At 36.5% G+C, this 21,279-nt stretch overlaps 1 protein-coding gene across 1 annotated transcript in view; it reads left to right on the top strand.

Annotated features, from left to right (window-relative positions):
- Positions 1–21,279, top strand: part of LOC140156745 (condensin complex subunit 1-like) — an 89,326-nt gene that overhangs the window by 36,233 nt on the left and 31,814 nt on the right. The window contains 6 exon segments of the mRNA XM_072179693.1: positions 3,493–3,596; positions 4,108–4,285; positions 4,679–4,854; positions 5,523–5,706; positions 7,141–7,285; positions 9,250–9,504. Of these exon segments, the coding sequence (XP_072035794.1) occupies positions 3,493–3,596; positions 4,108–4,285; positions 4,679–4,854; positions 5,523–5,706; positions 7,141–7,285; positions 9,250–9,504 (1,042 nt within the window).

The following is a 21,279-nucleotide window of genomic DNA, read 5'->3' as shown; positions in this document are numbered from 1 at the left end:
GAAACAGTCCTTGTGTAGCTTATAAATGCAACATGCAATACTATACAATTTCTTCTTCACCTAGGCAGAAGTGCATCTATACCTAGTGTTTAATTATACCATTATCATGTTAATCGAGTATATTTATTAATCTGTGCCGAATATATTGTACGCTGTTCTTGTATCATCCTTTGACTGCTTAATAAAGGACCATGCAGTAACTTCTTCAGTGGTATTTGCATCCATCCTTAGCCTCCTTCGTAACATTCCATGTTATGTGCAAAACTATACCAATATAAGTCATTGTTATATGTGGCTAAAGTAAGCCCCTGTAGGTATTGTAGGTTAATGATGGGGTCAACGTCAAGTAGCTGTGGTAATTGCGACTCTTAAAACAGGCAAAGCATCATCCCTTCTGCTACGCGACTAGAAGTATTTAATCTGCAATGAAGAAGAGAGAAACAAGGAGGAGCAAATTGTGCAAGCATATAGTCCTTCACCTATACACACAAGCCTAATGAAAATACCTTACTCAAAGAAAAAACAAAATATTTACTCATTTTTGAAAATCCGGTACATAAAGATGTCACCGAGTGGAGTAAACAATTGAAGTAAACTATGCCGAGTTGGAACTCATTGCTGATCAATAAGCATTCGGCAAATTAGCTGGAAGAATTTGGGCAATCCAACCATAGACAATAGACTATGATCCAACAACTTGTTTATCACTTTGGCTTTCCTGATGATAAATTTTCCATAAGCTCCTTTAAAAATCACAATTTTTGCATATATGACAAAATAGAATATGTCATAGACTATTTTCGATAATAAATGTTAACCATTATGAATGCGTTCACTTTACAATTACTGTATTCAACATTAAGTGGTCAAATGATTAGTGTTAATTTAATGTAATACTAACAGCCAGAGTATGCAAATAAGTGGAGTACGAGGCAGTCTACTGTCCGAGAAACCCTTAAACGACCTTCCAACATGCTAAAATTATTATAGTGCTGTTCATTTCTGTTGACATTTTCCGCAAGTTTCATACACAAGCATCTCTATTTACATGACGCTCACCGATTGCCTTGAATATTAAACCTGCTAACCATTTTACAATTTTTCATGACGATTGCTATCAGCAAAAACTGTGCACCATTCAAAATTAAAACTGCACACGAGTGCACCATTCAGAATTAAAGCTGCTCATTAAATTTCCCGACGGTGCATTGACATTACTACAAGATGCCCCACCCACAAAAACAGCGCGGCATATGAATGGACAGAGCATAAACAGTAGTACGATGTACGTCGCCGGCATGGCCCACCTCTTATTTAATTTACCTCCAACAAGGGGAAAACCCCGAGATCTTTTAATCCACTACAACAATCCAAATCCGTGAATTTATTGGACCTTGGACCAAGGCTTGGTACTCCCCAAAAAGTTTGAGTTCTCTTGACCCAACGCTTAATATTTCTGATCCATGCTTTTTATCAAAGCACCCTTTAAAATCAATCATTGCCCCAACTTGTCATTCATTCTGGGCATTCATTGCCCCGCCCTGTTTTGAAATAATATCGATCATATTTTCTTTTTATAACAATGAAACACGCCAATTCGATATAATCAAGTGCGTTGAATTCTGCAGCCTGTCATGCCTATCTTTGTCCTGCAGAAGTCCGATATTTTTCTCTCAATTAAGTTAATGCATTACGTGAACAACGTAAATTAAATGTAAAAGCCCAATATGATACTAATTTATAACATTTTAACCCATTAACTGCACAAGTTTATTGATACATAAAAGCTCATAAAATTTGTTTTGGTTTCGACTCAACGTCGTACGTATTTAACGATGTATTATATACTAGTGTAAATTTAGGTATAACGTCATCTCATTAATATTAATATACGACCGTCGCAATCATTGTAATGCATGTAATGGGTTGCTGACACGTCATAGAAAATAGGCTATTTGCATAATCACCACCGATTGATTGACGGGCTTTGTGTTTTGTGTTCTGTTTTCGTGAATCAGAGTTTGACGTACTTTTAGCTCAGTCATTTTTGTGAAGTAAATTTAATAAAGCAATATTAATACTTTGTCTCACTATTGAATATATCTCCCTACGTTTATACTGAAACTGATATGACGAACTTTTTAAAAGCAAGTTTCTCACCAAATCAACTCATTATGACCTCAACACCACTGCTGCCTCCTCTTCATGGATACTCGGGATAGATGACTGCAGACATCTTACTTGAAAATTACGTTTCAGTACTGTTATTTTACGTAGAATTGTTACATTCCAGCGGCTTCCGTTCACTCAATCGGGTTAGTTTTAACCAGGTATTTGATGCAAATAAAATTCCGATCAATGTCGCAAATTATTTACCCTTCAATCCTTCCATGCTTGCCGCAAGGCCGCTGTAACATCATCTCGATGGTTTCACTCGCCCTGCTGCTGGTTGTTTCGTGCGTAAACACTTCAAATTAAAACGTCTATTTTCTGCCCACTTCGGATGCGAAAAGGAGACCAAACTATTACTACCATTTGTAGTTGCGATGTTTTAGACATTTGTGATGCCACTAGAATCTGGACGTCGATACCAATTGAATTGGTCCTGTCCAAGTATTTCTTTTTAGATGTAGATTTAAACGGTCTATGAATGCACTTAAATAACCGATGAAATATCAAGCCATGCACCCGGCGAATTGCCTGGTACTTGTGCAATTATAATAGACCTAAAGTTTTTATTCAGCTAGTAGCATCATTTATCCACAGCGGTCCCCTCAATTTATTTCCTTCATACACGATCTTGACAAATTTGTTTTAATTCTCCAACGAAATTCGTGAGAAAAATTCACCATATGACTTGTCTGCATGAATGTTGACAGAATAATGGTGGTACATACACACACACAAGAATCAAGCCTTGTTAAAGGTGATCGCTGATTGGCCCAATGATCACTGATGGTGCCCATGATAAACAAATAGACAATACACATGTATCACCTCATATTGATCTTATAACACTTCATATTGATCTTTTAGCAATAAACTAACAGGACCAAACCATTATTTCTGCAGGGGTCAAACTGGTTTTTAACCTGGTGGTTCAAAACGTTATTTTGCATATGCAGCACTTGGTGCTATTTTGACACAACACACACATTGAATCATTGTTTGCTGGGTGCTTTGTAAAATAATCCAAGAGGTACATTAAGTTACCTCCATGACCGAGTTGGTACTCTTTAATTCTACCTCACTGTACAAAGTAAACTTTAGAAGGACTATTAATCTTATGTTGATTAGTGATCAAATGGAGATCATGATGAAAGTAAGTTTGGGTTGTCTGCAAACTGAAAATTTGCTTTTGTGAAAATTGTAAAATGTTGTAGTTGCAAAGACAATAATTAAAAAAAAAATATTAGTGAATTCAGTTGATGTATGCATCTTCACATAAGTGATATCAAACACAATATATTGGATATACTTTTTACTTCATAGGCGCCAGAACCAACCATCCGGGCCAATACCATTATTGCTGTGGGTGATCTGACTTTCCATTTCCCAAATCTTATTGAGCCATGGACACCAAATCTTTATGCAAGGTGAGTAAAACTCAACTACTTTCTCTTAGAAGTTTAGATCAACATATTTACATTACTGAAGAAACATAAATGTTTGGCTAATGCATTCAGAAAAACGTACAGGAAAATGCACTCAAACTTTTATTTCTAAAACTGAAGCCATCTTAGTTCTGTAGTGATATGATATTGTTAACTGAATTCTGGAGAAGAAAGTGATTGTAGTCTCATTCCTAAATTAATAGGGTATGAAGTTTAATTTGTTCAGTATAATTATCAGTATGTATTTGTATATGCCTGTAGCATGGTACTGCATTACCCTCTTTTTTTCTGCTCATTACACAGCACTTTTCAAACTTTCTAATGTGATGGAGCATACACAGTTTGATAAATTTGATGATGGCAAAGTTTAACATTTTATGGGCACAGTTTTTGTTTATAATGATATCTCATACCCTTGTATGCACAAGCAGGAGATCCAGATAGATAATGTACAGATTTGAAATGAAATTGACAAACTTACTTTCCAAATCAGATTGCGAGATGAGTCAGCGCAGGTGCGCAAGAACACCCTCATGGCCCTCACCCACTTGATTCTCAATGACATGGTGAAGGTCAAAGGTCAAATCAGTGAGATGGCTACATGTATTGTGGATGCTGATGAGCGTATTGCTGCTTTGTCCAAACTCTTCTTCTTTGAGCTTTCTAAGAAGGTATGTATGTGATGTAAAGTAAGAAAATCATTCAATAGATTAAATCAACTGATTTTACATCTTCATCTTAATGAGATTTTATCAGGGGCACAGTTGGATGAGTGATTGATCATATAAATAGCAATATTGTGGGTTTATGCCTCACCTATGGCTGCAATTATTTGTTTGTCTCAACCTCTCTAGGATCATGGTAATCACAACCTAGTGTCAAGGTTAATCACTGAATAAACAGTTTGCATACCAGGTTTGAGCAACATTTGCCTACCAAATTAGAATTAAATCCTTTGGTACAGTACACAGAGTGGGCCACAAAGGGTATGGTGCACAATTGACAAAGTAAAAAAAAGGCAATTTTGATTTAAATCTTGTAATTTGTCTTCATTGTTTCTGTAGGGTAATGCCATCTATAACATCATGCCAGATATGATTAGTCGTCTGTCTGACCCAGAGACAGGACTTCCTCAAGATCAATTCAAGACAGTCATGAGGTATCTCTTTGCCTTCATTCATAAGGACAGACAAGCTGATGCCCTGGTGGAAAAACTCTGTCATCGATTTAGGACCACCAGGTAAGAAGTCATACTAGTAATTGGATATAGCTTTCAAGACGGGATTCCATAACAACTGATTTTATATATGGGTGCGCCGTCGGATGTCACATTACCGGTGCAGCCGGTCAATGTGTGAAAACTACAGTACTGGTACAGCCAGTCACTGTGAAAATGGGAAGCTTTCGTCAGGTGTGGCTCTGACTTCATCAGGACACAAGACGTCATACTGCCTCTGGTCTCATTGGTCTTTTGGTGTATAAATGAGTAGCGGCTTATGCTTGGAAGATAATAGACCCATTGTGAAGCAAGTGTGGCAAACCCTAATCAGCATTCTGTACTGAGTAGCCTGGCCCCAATGCTTAGAAAGAGAGATCAATCGTTACATTCTTTATCTTATCTAGTTTTATTAAATTTGTGTACATCCTGGAACATTCAGCTACGCTTGTTACTCCGCGACTAATCATGCTAACTACACACACGTACAACGCTACTCTACGCGTCCATATTAACGAGGCTATCTGCGTACAACTGCTTACTACGCACAGCCACGCAAAGAGTATGTTCCACGATGTACACAAATTTGATAATTTTTCTATAGTTGCATAGACATTGAATTTACAGTAACAAGTGGAAAATTTCATGTTAAAAACCCTGAACAATCTGTATTGTTTGTTCTGCTATTTCAGGACTGAGAGGCAGCCACAGGATTTGGCCTTCTGTCTGGCACTTCTAAATTACAGTGAGAAAGGCATGCGTAAACTGCAGGAGAACTTTGCATGCTATGCTGATAAGGTGTCGGATCCAGATGTGTTTGCTAGCTTCACTAGTATCCTGGGTAAAGCTAAGAAGTTCACTAAGCCTGAAGTTAAGGTGAGTATATGATACTGTAGAGCATGATATTTTAGCTGTATTAATATTCTGGGATTTGAACTGTTTGGAGCAGTTCTGAAATTAAACATGAAAAACGCAAAAATAAAAACCCCATGGAAATTTTCCGCCATTACAGTAGTATAGAGCACAACAAATATACACACAGATCCATCACACACACAAATTCACTTCTTTTAGAACAGAATGAAAGTTAAAAATTTGTTCTCAGTTCTTTATTTCACCAAATGAAAACAGACTTAAATAAAGCATGTGGTGTTGAGGCCAAAGAGAGTAGGACTTAATTTTTTGGCTACCTGTGGCAAAGTTAAACGTTCAAGACAACACAAACAGATATAATATGATATATGTGCAGACAATTCAAGAATGGACAAGACGTGTGAGGCAGATAATTATGTCACATACAGAGTTGTTTGATTGCTTTGTAATATTGTAAGTTAATGTGACCACTTAGTTTACTATTGACATCATTGGTTTATATACACCAGCAGAAAGACAGACAGACAGACAAACAGACACAAACATTCCCTCCCTCACCCATACAAAGTTGCTACAACCACCATACAGTACTACATCACCCCTTTGCTATAACACACACAGCATAACACAGTCATAGCTCAGGATTGTATAGCGCAAAACACTACACTGGGTTTCAGAGAAGAACTGCAGTCCCTTGCTCAGATTGACGTGAGCGCCCTGTTAATAAACACATATGCAGAGCTTTGTGTTCACTTCAAGGGCACCGATCTGTGCCGACCAGCGATTTGACACACAATTGGCCAATCGGATTATCGATCTGTTGCTATGATTGTCAGACGATTGATTCAACCAATCAGAACCCCACTTCCTCAGAACCCCACTTCATTATGTACGCTTTACACACTCTCAAAATGTAAACAAGTGCCGTTCTTCTCTGACAAAAACTTTACAACAACAGTATCACACCACACCATCATATCACACTGCAACAAACTATACAACACAATGTTATGCACACAGACTATTCACCAACAGGTGAAGTTTCAGCATCACCTGTTAATGAGAGCCAATCATTCCATGAATTGCATCATATGAAACTGCTACTCACATATTGTATATTGTTAAATGCAATGTTCTATTGCGAAATCACAAAATACTGGTGTTATTTGTTAGACATGCACGATCGAAGGATCCGCCCTTATGAATATGCGAGAATTCACTGCATACAAAGTACAGGAACTTTGGCTGTTGGTGAATAGTCTTTGGTTGCACACCATTCCTTACTTCCCCAGATACATAATACCGACAACAGAACATTTCTAACTAAACTTTACCAGAATCTCACCGTGCCTGAAACATCACTTGAAAACAGGTGTAAAAGCATATTACCAAAATAAGAGCAGTTTAATTTACAGTTTTTTATATGCTCATCCCCAGGTGTTTATTGATGAGTTTGAGAAGAACTTGACTGAGGTTCACACCAAAGGTATGGAGGATGATGCTGTTGCAGAGAAAGCCGGCAAGGCATCTGCTGCTGCAGGCAAATTCAAGAAACCCACTGCCCCTGGAGAGAAGTCTGCTGGTAGGTGGATAATAATGATATACAAAGCCTCAAGTAATACAATACAATAATTTGTTGGTTCTCATCTGTAGGATTTTCAAGAATTGTCAAGGGTGGGAGGTGTTTTCATTTTTTTGTAATGCAAAATTGGCATTGCTAGCAATTGTAATCCTTTTTGGATGCATTTTTGGAAAACGATGAGGTACTATTTACTTAGTATTATATAACCTCACAACTATACTACTCGGCACCCTTCCTTTTGTCTTAATATTAACACAGATATACACATGATTTTCTTATTCATTTTTGGCTTAGTCAGGTTGCACTGACTAAATTGAAGGCAGATTAGTAAGTGTTCATACACTCCTGTATCAAAGCAACCAATCAGAAAAGCGGTTAGAAAAGTACGCGGATGGCATTGATTGTGTATAATGGCACTCCGCGTACTTGTACTGAGATGTTGATGCGTCTAATGCATGAGCTCCCCCCTTCTGGGCTCGTGCATTAGACGCATCAACATCTCAGTACGTGTGCATTATTTTGTACAATTTCAATCCCAACAAGTGATACACATTTATTAACCTAATAATTGCTCATTACATTTGGTATAGATTGATTACTTGTAAAGTAACATAAATTATCCCATGAAGATTTATGATATCATGCATGAGGGAAATTATATTGAGCACAAAAGGGAATAATTTGTGTCTGATATCTGACAGTTAATTACTTAGTGTCATGCTTCAAGGAAGATTAAGTTTGTGACGAAATCCAGACCAAGACAATATATCTCCTGGGTCTGGCTCCTGATGCTCTGCTGGTGATTGATTGCAAAATTTGTTGATCATTGATTGTGCATATTGTCTCCAGAGATCGTCTCAAGATTTGATGATACGATTGAAAAGTTTAAATGCTATTCCAACAAACTTCTGCTTCTAAAATTGTAGTTTGAAAATTTTGATGATGTTTCCCTTTTATGCGAGTCATGACTAAACTTGAGAAATCTTAAAAGTGTATTGCATATCTTGATCACACATGGACAAGATTTTGAACAATATATTGATATGGAATTACATGGGAGTTAAATACATGGATTTTTCCATTTAACATAGAGTACAATGGGATATTTAATATCTTAATTATGACAATATTTCAATATCAAAAACAAAGATTTTGGCTGATTCCTTAGTTGTGACTTGTGTAAACAAATTACAATAAATTTGCCAAAAAATTAGGTTTGAAAAAAATAAGCAATTTATTTTAAAAGATTAGACATTGTGGCTTTTAAAAGTATCAATCAGTATATGGTTGTCATGAAATTACAAGTTTTATATTGAAAGCGTACAAAAGAGAATCATACCTAAAATTAGATTTAATATTCATTTACTAGATCAATCTGCAGTTGATTAATTACATTTGGGGAATATGTGAAAGGTGCAGTATACAATAACAACAGAAAATATATGATTGAAAGAAGCAATTTGTAGGGAGATCACCAGATCACGACTGTGGTCACCTTAGGTGTCTTATTACTAACATTTTAAGCTGATAACTCCATTAAAATTACTCTAGAAAGGTGGCTTGGGAAATTTGTTTTTAGCTACTTATCTTTATTGGTTGCCTTTCTGGTTGTTTTATTTTTATTACTTTTTTTCTTTTGTTTTAATCAGTTTTTTGTGATTTTCCAACTTTCAGGTGATAAATCCAAAAACAATGTTAACAGGTGACCATAGATATTACTTTTAATTTCTTTTTTTTGTATTTGTATTGGAGGAAGTTTGGTATTTTTAGACATTCGAGAAAAAAGAAGAAATATTTGGCTAAGTACAAAAAAGTGGCCCAAGAATGCATTAAGAAATTTGCATTACACAAAGTCTTTAAACCAAATTGCATTCCAATTTGCCTTTTCCTTTTACTAAACTTTTTTTGCCAAATTTAAATTATTATTTTTTTAAAACAATATTTTCTATTTATTTTTTGTACAGTTAAAAAACAACCTGCTAAAGGTTGTACACCAGCTCGCAGAGGGCGCCGTAAGCAAACAATGGATAGTAGCGATGAAGAAGAGGAGGACACTACTGTAAGCACGCCCACCGCTCGTCGCACACCTGCGCATCCAGCGTCAAGGTCTGGTGCCAAGAAGCGTGGGCGAGGCAAGAAGATGGTGGTATTGGACTCCAGTGATGAGGATAGTGATGATGAATTGTTTGATGTCAAAGACAGCAGAGAGAATTCTGATGGTAAGTTGTGCTTAAAACCCCACCTAGACCTCATGGGAAGAACAGAGGATACCTTAAAATATCCACTGAATTAGTAACCCAGGTAAAAGAAGAAATAAGACAAACAAACAAATATTCTGTTTAAGGGTACATGCAGGATCAAATCTGGAAAGTGTTTGACTATATTTTTTCTATATCATTTAAAGTAACAAAGACAGTATAATTTATGAAAGTATCTATTTTTTGGGGAAAAACATGTAAAGAATTTAACTTTATGTTTGAAATCTGGAAACAAAATTCATTTGTTAAAAAAGGTTCAAAAACAAGATTTTTCTACCCTTACTTTTGGAACCACAAGATATGTTTACTATTGAAGAGATTCATCAGGAATTGAATATTCAGATTTCAAAGTTTTTTCTTAGCAAAATTCCAATTAAAAACTCCCGCTTTCCAGACAGTTTCGGCAATCCAGTCTGTTGCCTTTATCAATGGTGTATGCCAATCGAACCTTTGGAGGATGGTATGACGTCATCAGAAGATGATGACGCCCTCTGAATCAACGTGACTCAGTTGGTAGGCCCCTCGTCGCCGTTCTCTTTCATACTTGGCTGTGATTTCCTCCTAATCCAGATCGACTCCCTTATCCATCTGGTGTTTCTGGTGTCGTCCATGGCAAGGATTTTTTGGATTGTCCCAGATTATATGGTTTTCTTTGCTAGCGTGTTCAGCAATTCATAAACTGGGACAATCCAAAAATCCTTGCCATGGACGACACCAGAAACACCAGATGGATAAGGGAGTCGATCTGGATTAGGAGGAAATCACAGCCAAGTATGAAAGAGAACCTAATGAACAGCGACGAGGGGGCCTACCAACTGAGTCATGTTTATGACGAATTGATTCAGAGGGCGTCATACCATCCTCCAAAGGATCGATTGATAAAGGCAACAGACTGGATTGCCGAAACTGTCTGGAAAATGTGAGTTTTTTATTGGAAAATTACTAAAAAAAACTTTGAAATCAAGATATGTTTACATTTCCAAATTTTAAACATTTCATTATTCTACAGACATATTCTAGTGACTAACTCTCTCATACATTTGCTTTTTGAATTTTGACCAAAAATATCTATGATTAAGATTATGAATTCATAGATTTATCCTAACCAAAATACAGAAAGAAATTAAAGTAAGTTGTGTACAGTTTTTGCACCCACCCTGCACACTGTTCAGTGTGAATTTCCTATCTCTTCAGCTTGTTTTGCCCAGCTACTATAGGGCTATTCCAGTCGAAACCCATATACCCCTTATGGATGGAATGACCTTAATCTCCCACAGGGGGTGTATACTTCAAATGCTGTCACCCATTTAGGTAATCCCTTCTGAAATTCACACTCCCTTCATGGGAGATTAAGGTCATGTCTTCCATAGGGGTGTATGGATTTTAACTGGAATACCCCATTCTGGCACCTGTCTGACAGCTGTAACGCTCCAGTGTAAAAGGTGTGTCATAAGTAGCTTGTCCGGCGGCAGTTTTATGGACAGATACAGACAACTGTGGATATACAAATATCCATCTGTCTGTAGTGCAAGCAGAGACCTGAGCATCCAATAACAGCAGTAAAATACTAGATCTGTTTTTAACTACTGCTATGCTTAAGTAGCTCTGTCTGACAAATATAACACTCCGGGTTTGAGAGGTGTATAGTAAACAGCTTATCTTTCAGCAATTCAGACAGCAATTACAAGTAAATTACAGATAAATATTGTCCAGACAAGTAAATAAAGCCTTATGGGCACTTGGGGAATACAATCACAGACTTAAAAAAAGATTTGTATTGCCTGTTTTGAACGACCCTGAAAAATAGGGTTGAGTGTTTTTTTGTTTGTTTTTTTTATTTGAATTTCATATATTTGGTATAAATTTGCAAAATGTTTTGCCTGTTTGTAATTTGTACTGCACAACCCTGATAATAAAAAAAAAAAATGAGCCTGACAAATTTTGTGATCAACTTTATATTTATTTTGCTGACCCTGACTTTGGAGCTTTAAACTTTTTAGACCTTATGATGGTAGAACAACAACAACAATAAAAATTTACAAAGTGCCAATATTCAAAAATATTACAAAAAGTCAATTGTTCAAAGGTGCTGAAAGGCAAACACATGAAATTAAAAATCTGATAGGCTTGTTAGAACAGATGGCATTTTAGCAGCTTCTTGAAAATGCCAACCATCTGAGCATTTCTAATATGGATGGGAAGTTTGTTCCATTCTTTTGGTCGAAAACATGAGAACAATCTGTCCGCGAATGACAGATCATAGATAGAACATAAGGATCTGCAATTATTGGAAACAACTAACCATACAGGGGAAAGAAGAATTACACATCACAGACTAGCACAATTAAACATGCAATTACAAATGGAAACATGACATGCATAGACAGATATACCAGAGTAAAAACTCCGGACATACCTGCCTGTGCGGGGACTTGAACCCCAGACCTCTCACTTGTCGGGCGAGCGCCGTACCACTGAGCTACACAGACTCCCTGATAAACAGGACTCAAGTCTGGTACTATATGAGCACATTACAAACCAGTGTACGAGATCAATTAATGATGCTTACCCGCCAGCCTAATATAATCATACAAACAAGGGAAGAGGCTTATGCATCATACACTGGAACATGGAAACATTCAAACATTACAAACTAGCGCACAAGATCAAATTAATGATGCTTAATCGTTATTCTTAATATATCAACATACAGGGAAAGAAGAATTATGCGTCGCACACTAGCACAAATAAACATGAAATTACAAATGGAAACATGACATGCATAGGCAAATATACCAGAGTAAAAACTCTGGACTAAGAGTTTTAAACTAATAACATACAAACAAACAAAACTTGGTAAACTCTTTTAAAAAGAGAGTAACAAGGTATGGTTACATGTATGTAGGGCACACACACACACATTGTAGAGTAGGATTTCACCTAATCTCTGCATCTGTAACATGTAGGTTGATGTATGGACAACTCTCTATCAATTTCCTTTTCATGCATCTTTAAATGATACCAGTCAAATACCTTTAAACAGGTTGTTGTCAACATCACTTGTTGTGTCCTATATATTACCTTGTGGCAATGTTGCATGTTGGAAAGTTTTCTTTTCATTACCGACTAACAGCTAGTTGTTGGTACACTGGTTGTGTGCATATATATTACCTGACTAATTGAGGCAATGTTGGAGTTTTCTTAAATTGGTACAATCAAGGTGTGGTATTCATGAAGTTGACAAACTTATATTCTTGGATGTATATGGGTATTAAAGCAAAGTTTCTGGTGTCAAACCACATAATTTAATTGCAAAGCAAAAATAACACAAATTTTCAGTCATAGACCTTTTCAAGTGTGACACAATGACCTTTTGTGTGCCGGAAAACAAAGAAAGGCATGACCCCAGGTACAGCCCTCGAATTAAGAATCTGAAGGGGCACAGCAACTTTTTTAGGGCAAGTTGATAATTGCCTTGGATTTTCACTGAAAAGGCAAGGCAGCACGGCAGTTTGTAATATTTCAAGAGGGCATCATGGCAACTGTTGAAAATTTGAGAAGGGCACCAAGGCAATTTCTCAAAAGTGAAGAAAACACACAAACATATAGATAGATGATTTTATATTGAAGGGGCAGGGCTGGGGTTAATTCGAGGGCTGCCCAGGTATGCGCGAGGAGTGGCAAAGTGCAACACGCGGCATAGGTATTAATTAACATGGGATAGGAATCTTTATTTTGCCATCTTGTGATATCACTTGACCTTGTAAACCATTGACATAAGGGACATTCTATCCCTCCCTGTCAGACCAAAATGAGTGACTATGAAAATAGACAAGATAGTAGAGAGTGACAAGATTTATAATAATAATAAAGCCCTAATTTTAAGCATGATTAGTTGTAAAGCTATGATGTTCAAAATGCTCTTTTTACTGATGATTCCTAATTTTTTGTTTACTCCATATTTTTGCCTGTATTTCAAATTGAACATTTCTGATTTTGTCCAGAGTAGACCAGACTGTCACATTTGAAAACAAAGAAGATTCAAAAATTTCTCATCAGTAAAAGTTTCAGAAATGAAGTTGACTAGGAAATTATTGTTGACCTAGTTTGACCATAGTCTATGGTTTGACCAAGTTTCTTCATTCCAGACTAAAGTTTGTTCGGCTTATAATTTGTGAAAATTATTTGGTTTTGTTACTGCACTCATCAATAAACTCCTACCTTGCGCTCACATAAATTGACTCACATAAGCGCACGCTAGTCACAAATTACGCAATGTGCGATTAGCGTAAGTGTTGCGCCAATTGTGTGCAGGGCAATATCAATACATGATGTTATGAGTCTCATTTTTTTCTTCTCCAATTATAAGCTGAACAAACTTTACAAGTAGTCCCCAAATGAATATTGACCATCATGTTTACTTGACCAAGTCCAGATGGTCAAGTAATTACAACCATGACAACACTCTATATCTCTCTTATGGATGTCTGGAACTCAAAGGTGTCTGGCGTCTGTTGTAAAACAAGCATCCTTATAAACTCTGCTTTTGAAAGTTCCCTCTTGATATAATCGCAGACTGCTTGAAATCTTGCGTTGTTTTGTTGCAAACCCCCAATGGATTCTAGAACCAATCTGAAAACAAAGCACACTTAATACCGTAACCCAACTCATCATAAGCCATAGTTATCTTGCTCTAGATTTGCAATGTCTTTTTAAAGGATCTTCATTCCAACCTAATGATATATAAACACATCCAAAAGTATACTCATAACTCATACCAAATTTGTGTAAAAAAACAGGTAAATCGAACCTGAATAATCGAGAAATTAATGATTGAATGATCAAGTTTGGTGCCTTTTGAAAAGTGGCAAATTTAAACAAATTATGCTGTGTGAAATTGCATATGGCATGTTCTATTCACTTGAAGTCAGTGGCTCTCAGTGTAAGTGATGATGCTGATTTACCTGTCTTTTTTTATTTTGCTTGATTGATACCCATTCAAACCTACATCATTCTATGCTTTACATCATGCTGCAAGGTTTTTAATCGCCTCAAATATCTTTCACTTATTTATTTCTCAGTCATTCTGATTTCTTTTGAAGCAAGTCTGGTGTCATATTGCTTAACAAAATTCTTTACACATTCATTGCTTTTAATTAATTGTGCCCAACGTTTATAAGACCATCTGATTGGATGTGTTTATAATAACACATTGGGCTATTTCAGTTGAAATCCATACACCTTTTAATGGAAGACATGACCTTAATGTTCCACACAGGCAGCATGAATTTCAAATGAGCTACATGAATGGGTCCTAAAATGGTACCTACATTTGAAATTCACACCCACTAAGTGAGAGATAAGGTCATGCCTTCCATTGGGGGTGTATGAATTTCAACTAAAATTGAAGTGCATGTCGGCTGTCTCTAAAAACTATAAAAAAAAATTTAATGAATATTTCATCATAGCAATCCCCATAACACAAAGTAAGCAATTGAGTATCTACGCTATTCACAATAAGGCGCCGCCAGCGGTTTGCGATGTAATCGTGATGTATCATGGGAAAAGGTCGACATCCAAGTCCGCATAATCTGAATATTACCATGCTATTACATAGGAACATGTGACAATATTTTTTAGTTTGTCAATATAACGGTATTACACGCAAATCGATAGAGAAAAAATTAATTGTGCACATTTCAAATCACATTATTATCTGATCCAACTAGACCAAAGTAGGCAATATTGAAATAAAGATATCTCACGGGCAAAAATGAGGATCGTAACAACAATAAAAAGCTTTAAAAATGTTGCAAGAGTATTCCAGGGACTTGGGGATATCAACAAATACTGAGCAAGTTTAAAATGGTAATGTTAATTCATGAATTTTCAAAATTTCCACCTTTGGTCTGTGTAGATCAGATCATATGTCACAACTTACAAAAGACAAAATGTATGTCTTTGGTTTTTAAGTCTATACATTTTTTGTTAATTGCTACAGTGTGAAAAATGAATCGCATAAAAATTATCACTGTTACGGTACTTTTCATGATGAACATCGGTCCATATGTACCGCCTGCATTTTTGTCTGCCACGAAACCAATTGAAACATTGAGAACTCTGTGAACTCAGTTCTACTTTTGATGATTAGACAATAGAAATTGGTTCCACCTACAGTTGGCTTATATTGGATCATTATCACAGCAGCTGATAGGTGTATCCCATCATGCTCTGCAGTACCATAGTAGAACTGCACATGCCATAGAAAGTGTACACAAAATCCCTCACTTCAACTTTCAATTACTTGCTTATATCAGGGGAGTTAAGACTTTTGTTTGAAAAAATATGATCTCTAAAGTATTGTGAAACTATCCATAGCTCTCAATATCTAAGCGGCTCTTGTTTATATTTTGTATACATTTGCTATGGAGCAAGCAGATAGACTGCAATGCATGATGGGATACTCCCTTTAGCTGCTGTGGATCATTATATTGGTAATCTGGTCAGCCACACACCTGTTTATTAATTCATTAAATGTTCTTATTTGTTGGTCACAGGAGAATGAAAGCCACACTCAGTTAGTTAATTTTATTACTTGATTATTAATTAATAATAATTTACTTTTTAATGTAGTAGCTTTCTGTTGCTGTGAATATTAAGGTATACACTTAAAAATCTGTTTTGCTTTAATGCATTTCAGAGAAAAATAAATAAATCTCCCCAGGCATGAACTGATTGAAGAATTTAAGGTTCAAATCAAATATCTGTTTAGCTAACCCTGTAATTGGCAAAACAACTTTAGGACATCTGAGTGTTTACAGATTGCCCTTACCTCTAATGGGATATTCCGGCCCAGTATCTTGTAGATTTTTGATTAGTCTAATTCCCAACATGACTCCCGGGAGTGTGTGTTATGTACACGTCTAACACATCTATTTTTCATATTTGTTGTTATAAGATTCTTCAATTGGCTATTCCTGTTGAAATCCATACACCCCCTGTGGAAGATATGACCATAATCTAACACTGTCCCACATAGTGGGTGTAGATTCTAAATGGAGTCGTCATTCAGGTAAACCACATTGAAATTCACACTCCTGTGTGGGAGATTAAGATCATGTCTCCCATACAGGGTGTATGGATTTCAACTGGAATAGCCTGATATTTGTTATAACATCTTGGAAGAGGCCAGTCACTTATTCAAATGGTGTGCAGTTTAGACACAATGTCTCCACCACCGGCTTTTACCACCATGTTACATTCATTTGAATTGCCTAAGGACTTGGGTCACACTCTCACTAATTAAAATTTGCACTCTTGTTTACTTTAAATCAAGGTGGTGTTTTGCCAATATGAAATATGAAGTGTGGCGCTATAAACTATCTAACATCTCTGCCATACCTGGAATTGGACGTTGCCAGAAATTGGGTCACTATCATATTGTCACTAATTACTAATTTTAACTCAATTGCTTTTACCTAAAATTGGACTTTGCCCGAAATTGGGTCAGTATCATGTTGTCACTAATTAGCAATTTACTCAATTCTCGCTATTCACAATAAGGGCGCCGCCAGCGGTTTGCGATGTAATCGTTATGTATCATAAGAACTACTGAATCAATACTAGGCTTGTTTGTACTCATTTTAATGCATTTTTCATGCTGATTCCAAATACGGTCATGAAAATTTACATTTCTGAATTTTTTGAATTTTTGAATTTTTTAAAAAACTTGTCGTCTGCAGTCGACACCCGTGTGAAGAGAGTTAATCCAATTGCAATTAGCTTATAGTACAATAACAGGGGCGATTATACTGTTGTTTGTATACATAGAATCACTTAATTACTTAAATCATTGTCCATAAAACAAGATGGTACTTTAGCAGACAGGCGCCTGTGAGATTTGACCTGGTTCTACAAGTAGTGATATCAATTTTTGTGATGGTGAGGTCATACTGGTCCAAATGATTATTACCTGGAAATACTGATGAGATGAAAAGTATACTGCAAAAATTAATGGTACCCTGGCTTATTACCCTGATTGGAACCACTGTGACAATTTGTCTTTTATCATGGGTCAATTCACTGCTTTGCCTTTTCCAGATGAGCCATGGGGAGAACAGATTTTTTTCCTACTTGGGTTTTTTTTTTGGTCCTGCAGAGATCTGAACCTGGGACTTCTCGCACCAAAGGCAAAGACATTTATAGTAAAAGCAGGTCCCCCACTGTAAAAAACGGACCAGCCAAATTTGCATGTTACAGAGCCTGAAAATACATGTATGGGAGCTGCCATAGGGTGCTAACGGTAACGCGGGGGGTCGCCGGGGTGCTAACGAACAACTAATACAACTAATACCGTAAACGTTTGCCTAATGGCACTATGGGCTCCCTTGACATAACAGGAATTTTAGACACAAACTAAAAGTGCCCTCCCATAAAAATCCCACCTGCAAATAAGGGCACATACCCTTAATTTTTGTAGGGATTTTTTGAGGAGGGATTTTTTTATTTGTACATGAAATTTACCCCAAGGCAAAGGAGCCCAGGTGTGCCATTAGGCGAACATTTACAGTATTTATATGTTTCAAATGCAAAAGTCCTAAAAAAATTGTGAGGTAACACTTTCCAGTCTAGCTTTACTTGCATCATTACTAGCTACCACCTTGTACTTGTCTGCTGACATTATATGTTGTGAACTGTCTGCCTGACATTATATGTTGTGAACTATTTATGATCATACCTTTGGTTGTGCTTGGATGAGTATGACACTTCCCACATGCTCTGATAAAGTAAACACACTTCACTGCATTTAGCTAATATTTCAAATAGATGAATCGCAAAGGGATTGATATGATACACAGGATATATGGTATTAACTTGATGAAATTAGTAATCATATATCTGGTTGCAGATGTGGGTTGGTGTGATAAGATTTGTATTGCTATTAGTTAATTATATTTATAATATTATTTATTGCCCTGTATCATTGGATCAACCAATTCTGTAAGTGGCCCATCTTTACAGCCATTGATATAATTATACTGTGTATAAGGTTGGTCTTAACTCTGGAATTATGGAAGCGCTGGGCCTCATAACTGCTAAATTTTTGGTCTAAAGTATATAACAGTATGTACATATTTTAGAACGTCAAATATTTAGAATGTCCTGGTACGCCCTCTTACTTGTGCCACAAGTGCATTTGATTTCAAGGGACTCATCTCATAAGTATGCAAGATGTAAAGCAATAAAGGGTAAATTTGGATTTCTAACAAATTTAAGCAGTTTCAATATTATCACAAGCCCTCTAAGAAAATTTGAGATATGTTTAAAAATACATTTTTTCCGATATGGCTGAATACATAGCTTTTACTCATGGTTTACTTTATTTCACTTCATGTGTTTGATTTCATTGAATCCAAATATTATTGATGAAAGTTGATCTGAAAAGGTGCGATTTGAGGCATTAAACATGTAAAAATCATGGTTTTCTCTGTAAACATGCATTACAAAATTTTCTGCTTAAAAAGCGAAAAAGGAAAAAAAATGGATAAAAGCTCATGTGGTGTTTAACAAGCACTATCAAATCATGAAGTGATTACTTGGCACATTAAAGGGCATGGTTAGATTTTTCATATTGTGTTTTGTACCTCACCCCTGAGTTCTGTACCAAAATAATCTGATTACCAAGTTTTGAGGTAAATTGTAGGGCCTACTATAGAAAAATTATCAAATTCGTGTACATCGTGGAACATACTCTTTGCGTGGCTGTGCGTAGTAAGCAGTTATGCATGAGATAGCCTCGCTAAGATGGACGCGTGAAGTAGCGTTATATGCAGCGTGTAGTTAGCATGATTAGTCGCGGAGTAACAAGCGTAGTTGAATGTTCCACGATGTTCACAAATTTAATATTTTTTCTATAGTGGTTTTGATATTAGAAGTAAAAACGTGTTTTACCACAATTGGGGCTGAGGCTGTCATTTTTTTTTCAAGCAAAAACTGTACCTTTATAAAGTAATTTTCCCTTCCAGGATATCTTGCCCATTTAAAATAAATGGACACAAATAAACATTTTGTTGTGCAAGCACTGTCAAAGTAATGTAGTAATTACTTCTCTCATAATATATCTTTAACTTTAGAACTGGATTTTTTTAAAACAATTATAATAGTTGAAAGTAAGAAATACTTTCTTTTTCCCTTTAAAAGAGAAAATAATGAAAACAACATCCTAAGTCTTTTTGCCTCATCAAAAGTGGTGTACTGTTGTTGTTTATTATTCTAGTAATACTTTTGAAGTATTTAGGCTGTTGACACCTCACATCACACACAAAACAAGCCCTATTATGAAGTTCCTGCTGTATAACCCCACTCACTCAGTCTTCATTTCTATCAACCTGTTTGCCGTCTTGTTGATCATCGGTTTTCATTAAACTACTTACAACTAAGTGTCTGACAGAGTATATTGGATTACGGTGGACACACTTTCTTTTCACCATGTGTTGCTATACTTATCACCAGTGTTGCTATACATATCACCAGTGTTGCTATACTTATCACCAGTGTTGCTATACTTATCACCAGTGTTGCTATACTTATCACCAGTGTTGCTATACTTATCACCAGTGTTGCTATACTTATCACCAGTGTTGCTATACTTATCACCAGTGTTGCTATACTTATCACCAGTGTTGCTATACTTATCACCAGTGTTGCTATACTTATCACCAGTGTTGCTATACTTATCACCAGTGTTGCTATACTTATCACCAGTGTTGCTATACTTATCACCAGTGTTGCTATACTTATCACCATGTGTTGCTATACTTATCACCAGTGTTGCTATACTTATCACCAGTGTTGCTATACTTATCACCAGTGTTGCTATCCTCGTAAGTGTCTACACCATCTGTACTGTGATATCTGAGGAACACATGTTATTTTAAATTGGTGGCTATTCCTGAACTTCTTGAACATTGATCATTGTCTGTGAAAGAAGGTTTGTGTCTTCCTTACTTTTGGACATTTGGACTGATAGGCTATTCTCTCTCTCGCTCTGAAGTCACTTTGCGGTAACTAGCTGTGTGTGGTGCGAATGAGTGAGAGCTTATATTTTCCATCTCCCTTGGTCTGTGGCAAGTCTAGAGCCAACTGTATTGCTCATACATTTGTACCAGTCCACTCTTACATGTCATCCATCCTTCCATCATCTTCTTCTTCAACCATCCCTGCATCTCCCTCTGTCTTTGGCAAGTCTAGAGGTATCTGTGATACCAGTCCACTCTTACATGTCACCCATCCTTCCATCTTCTTCTTCAACCATCCCTGCATCTGCCTCTGTCTGTGCCAAGTCTGGAGGTATCTGTGATACAAGTCCACTCTTACATGTCACCCATCCTTCCATCATCTTCTTCTTCAACCTTCCTTCAAACACGGCCTTGTGATGCTATTAAAGACAGATAAAATGATAAAGAGGCTCATCATTATAGCAACATAGACCAAATCTAGAGCAGGGTTGATATTGATACTTTGATGATGTAGCACTCAGCTGAATTTCGTCAAGACCAGTTTTGGGCAAAACTGTGTGCAGCTTTAAGATTGCGACCCAAATCCAAATTGTATATCAAGTTCAGCAAACTTTTGATCAATAATTGGAACTGCTTTAATATCTGTGAGTGGTAAACATGAATTAGTCTAGTCAACTCATCAGCCTGTGTTTATCGTTCCCTTGTGGGCTCATTGTCC

Source organism: Amphiura filiformis, chromosome 7 (genome assembly GCF_039555335.1).
Source record: "Amphiura filiformis chromosome 7, Afil_fr2py, whole genome shotgun sequence".
Classification (NCBI taxonomy): Eukaryota; Metazoa; Echinodermata; class Ophiuroidea; order Amphilepidida; family Amphiuridae; genus Amphiura; species Amphiura filiformis.
This window is presented reverse-complemented; position numbering and strand designations above follow the sequence as displayed.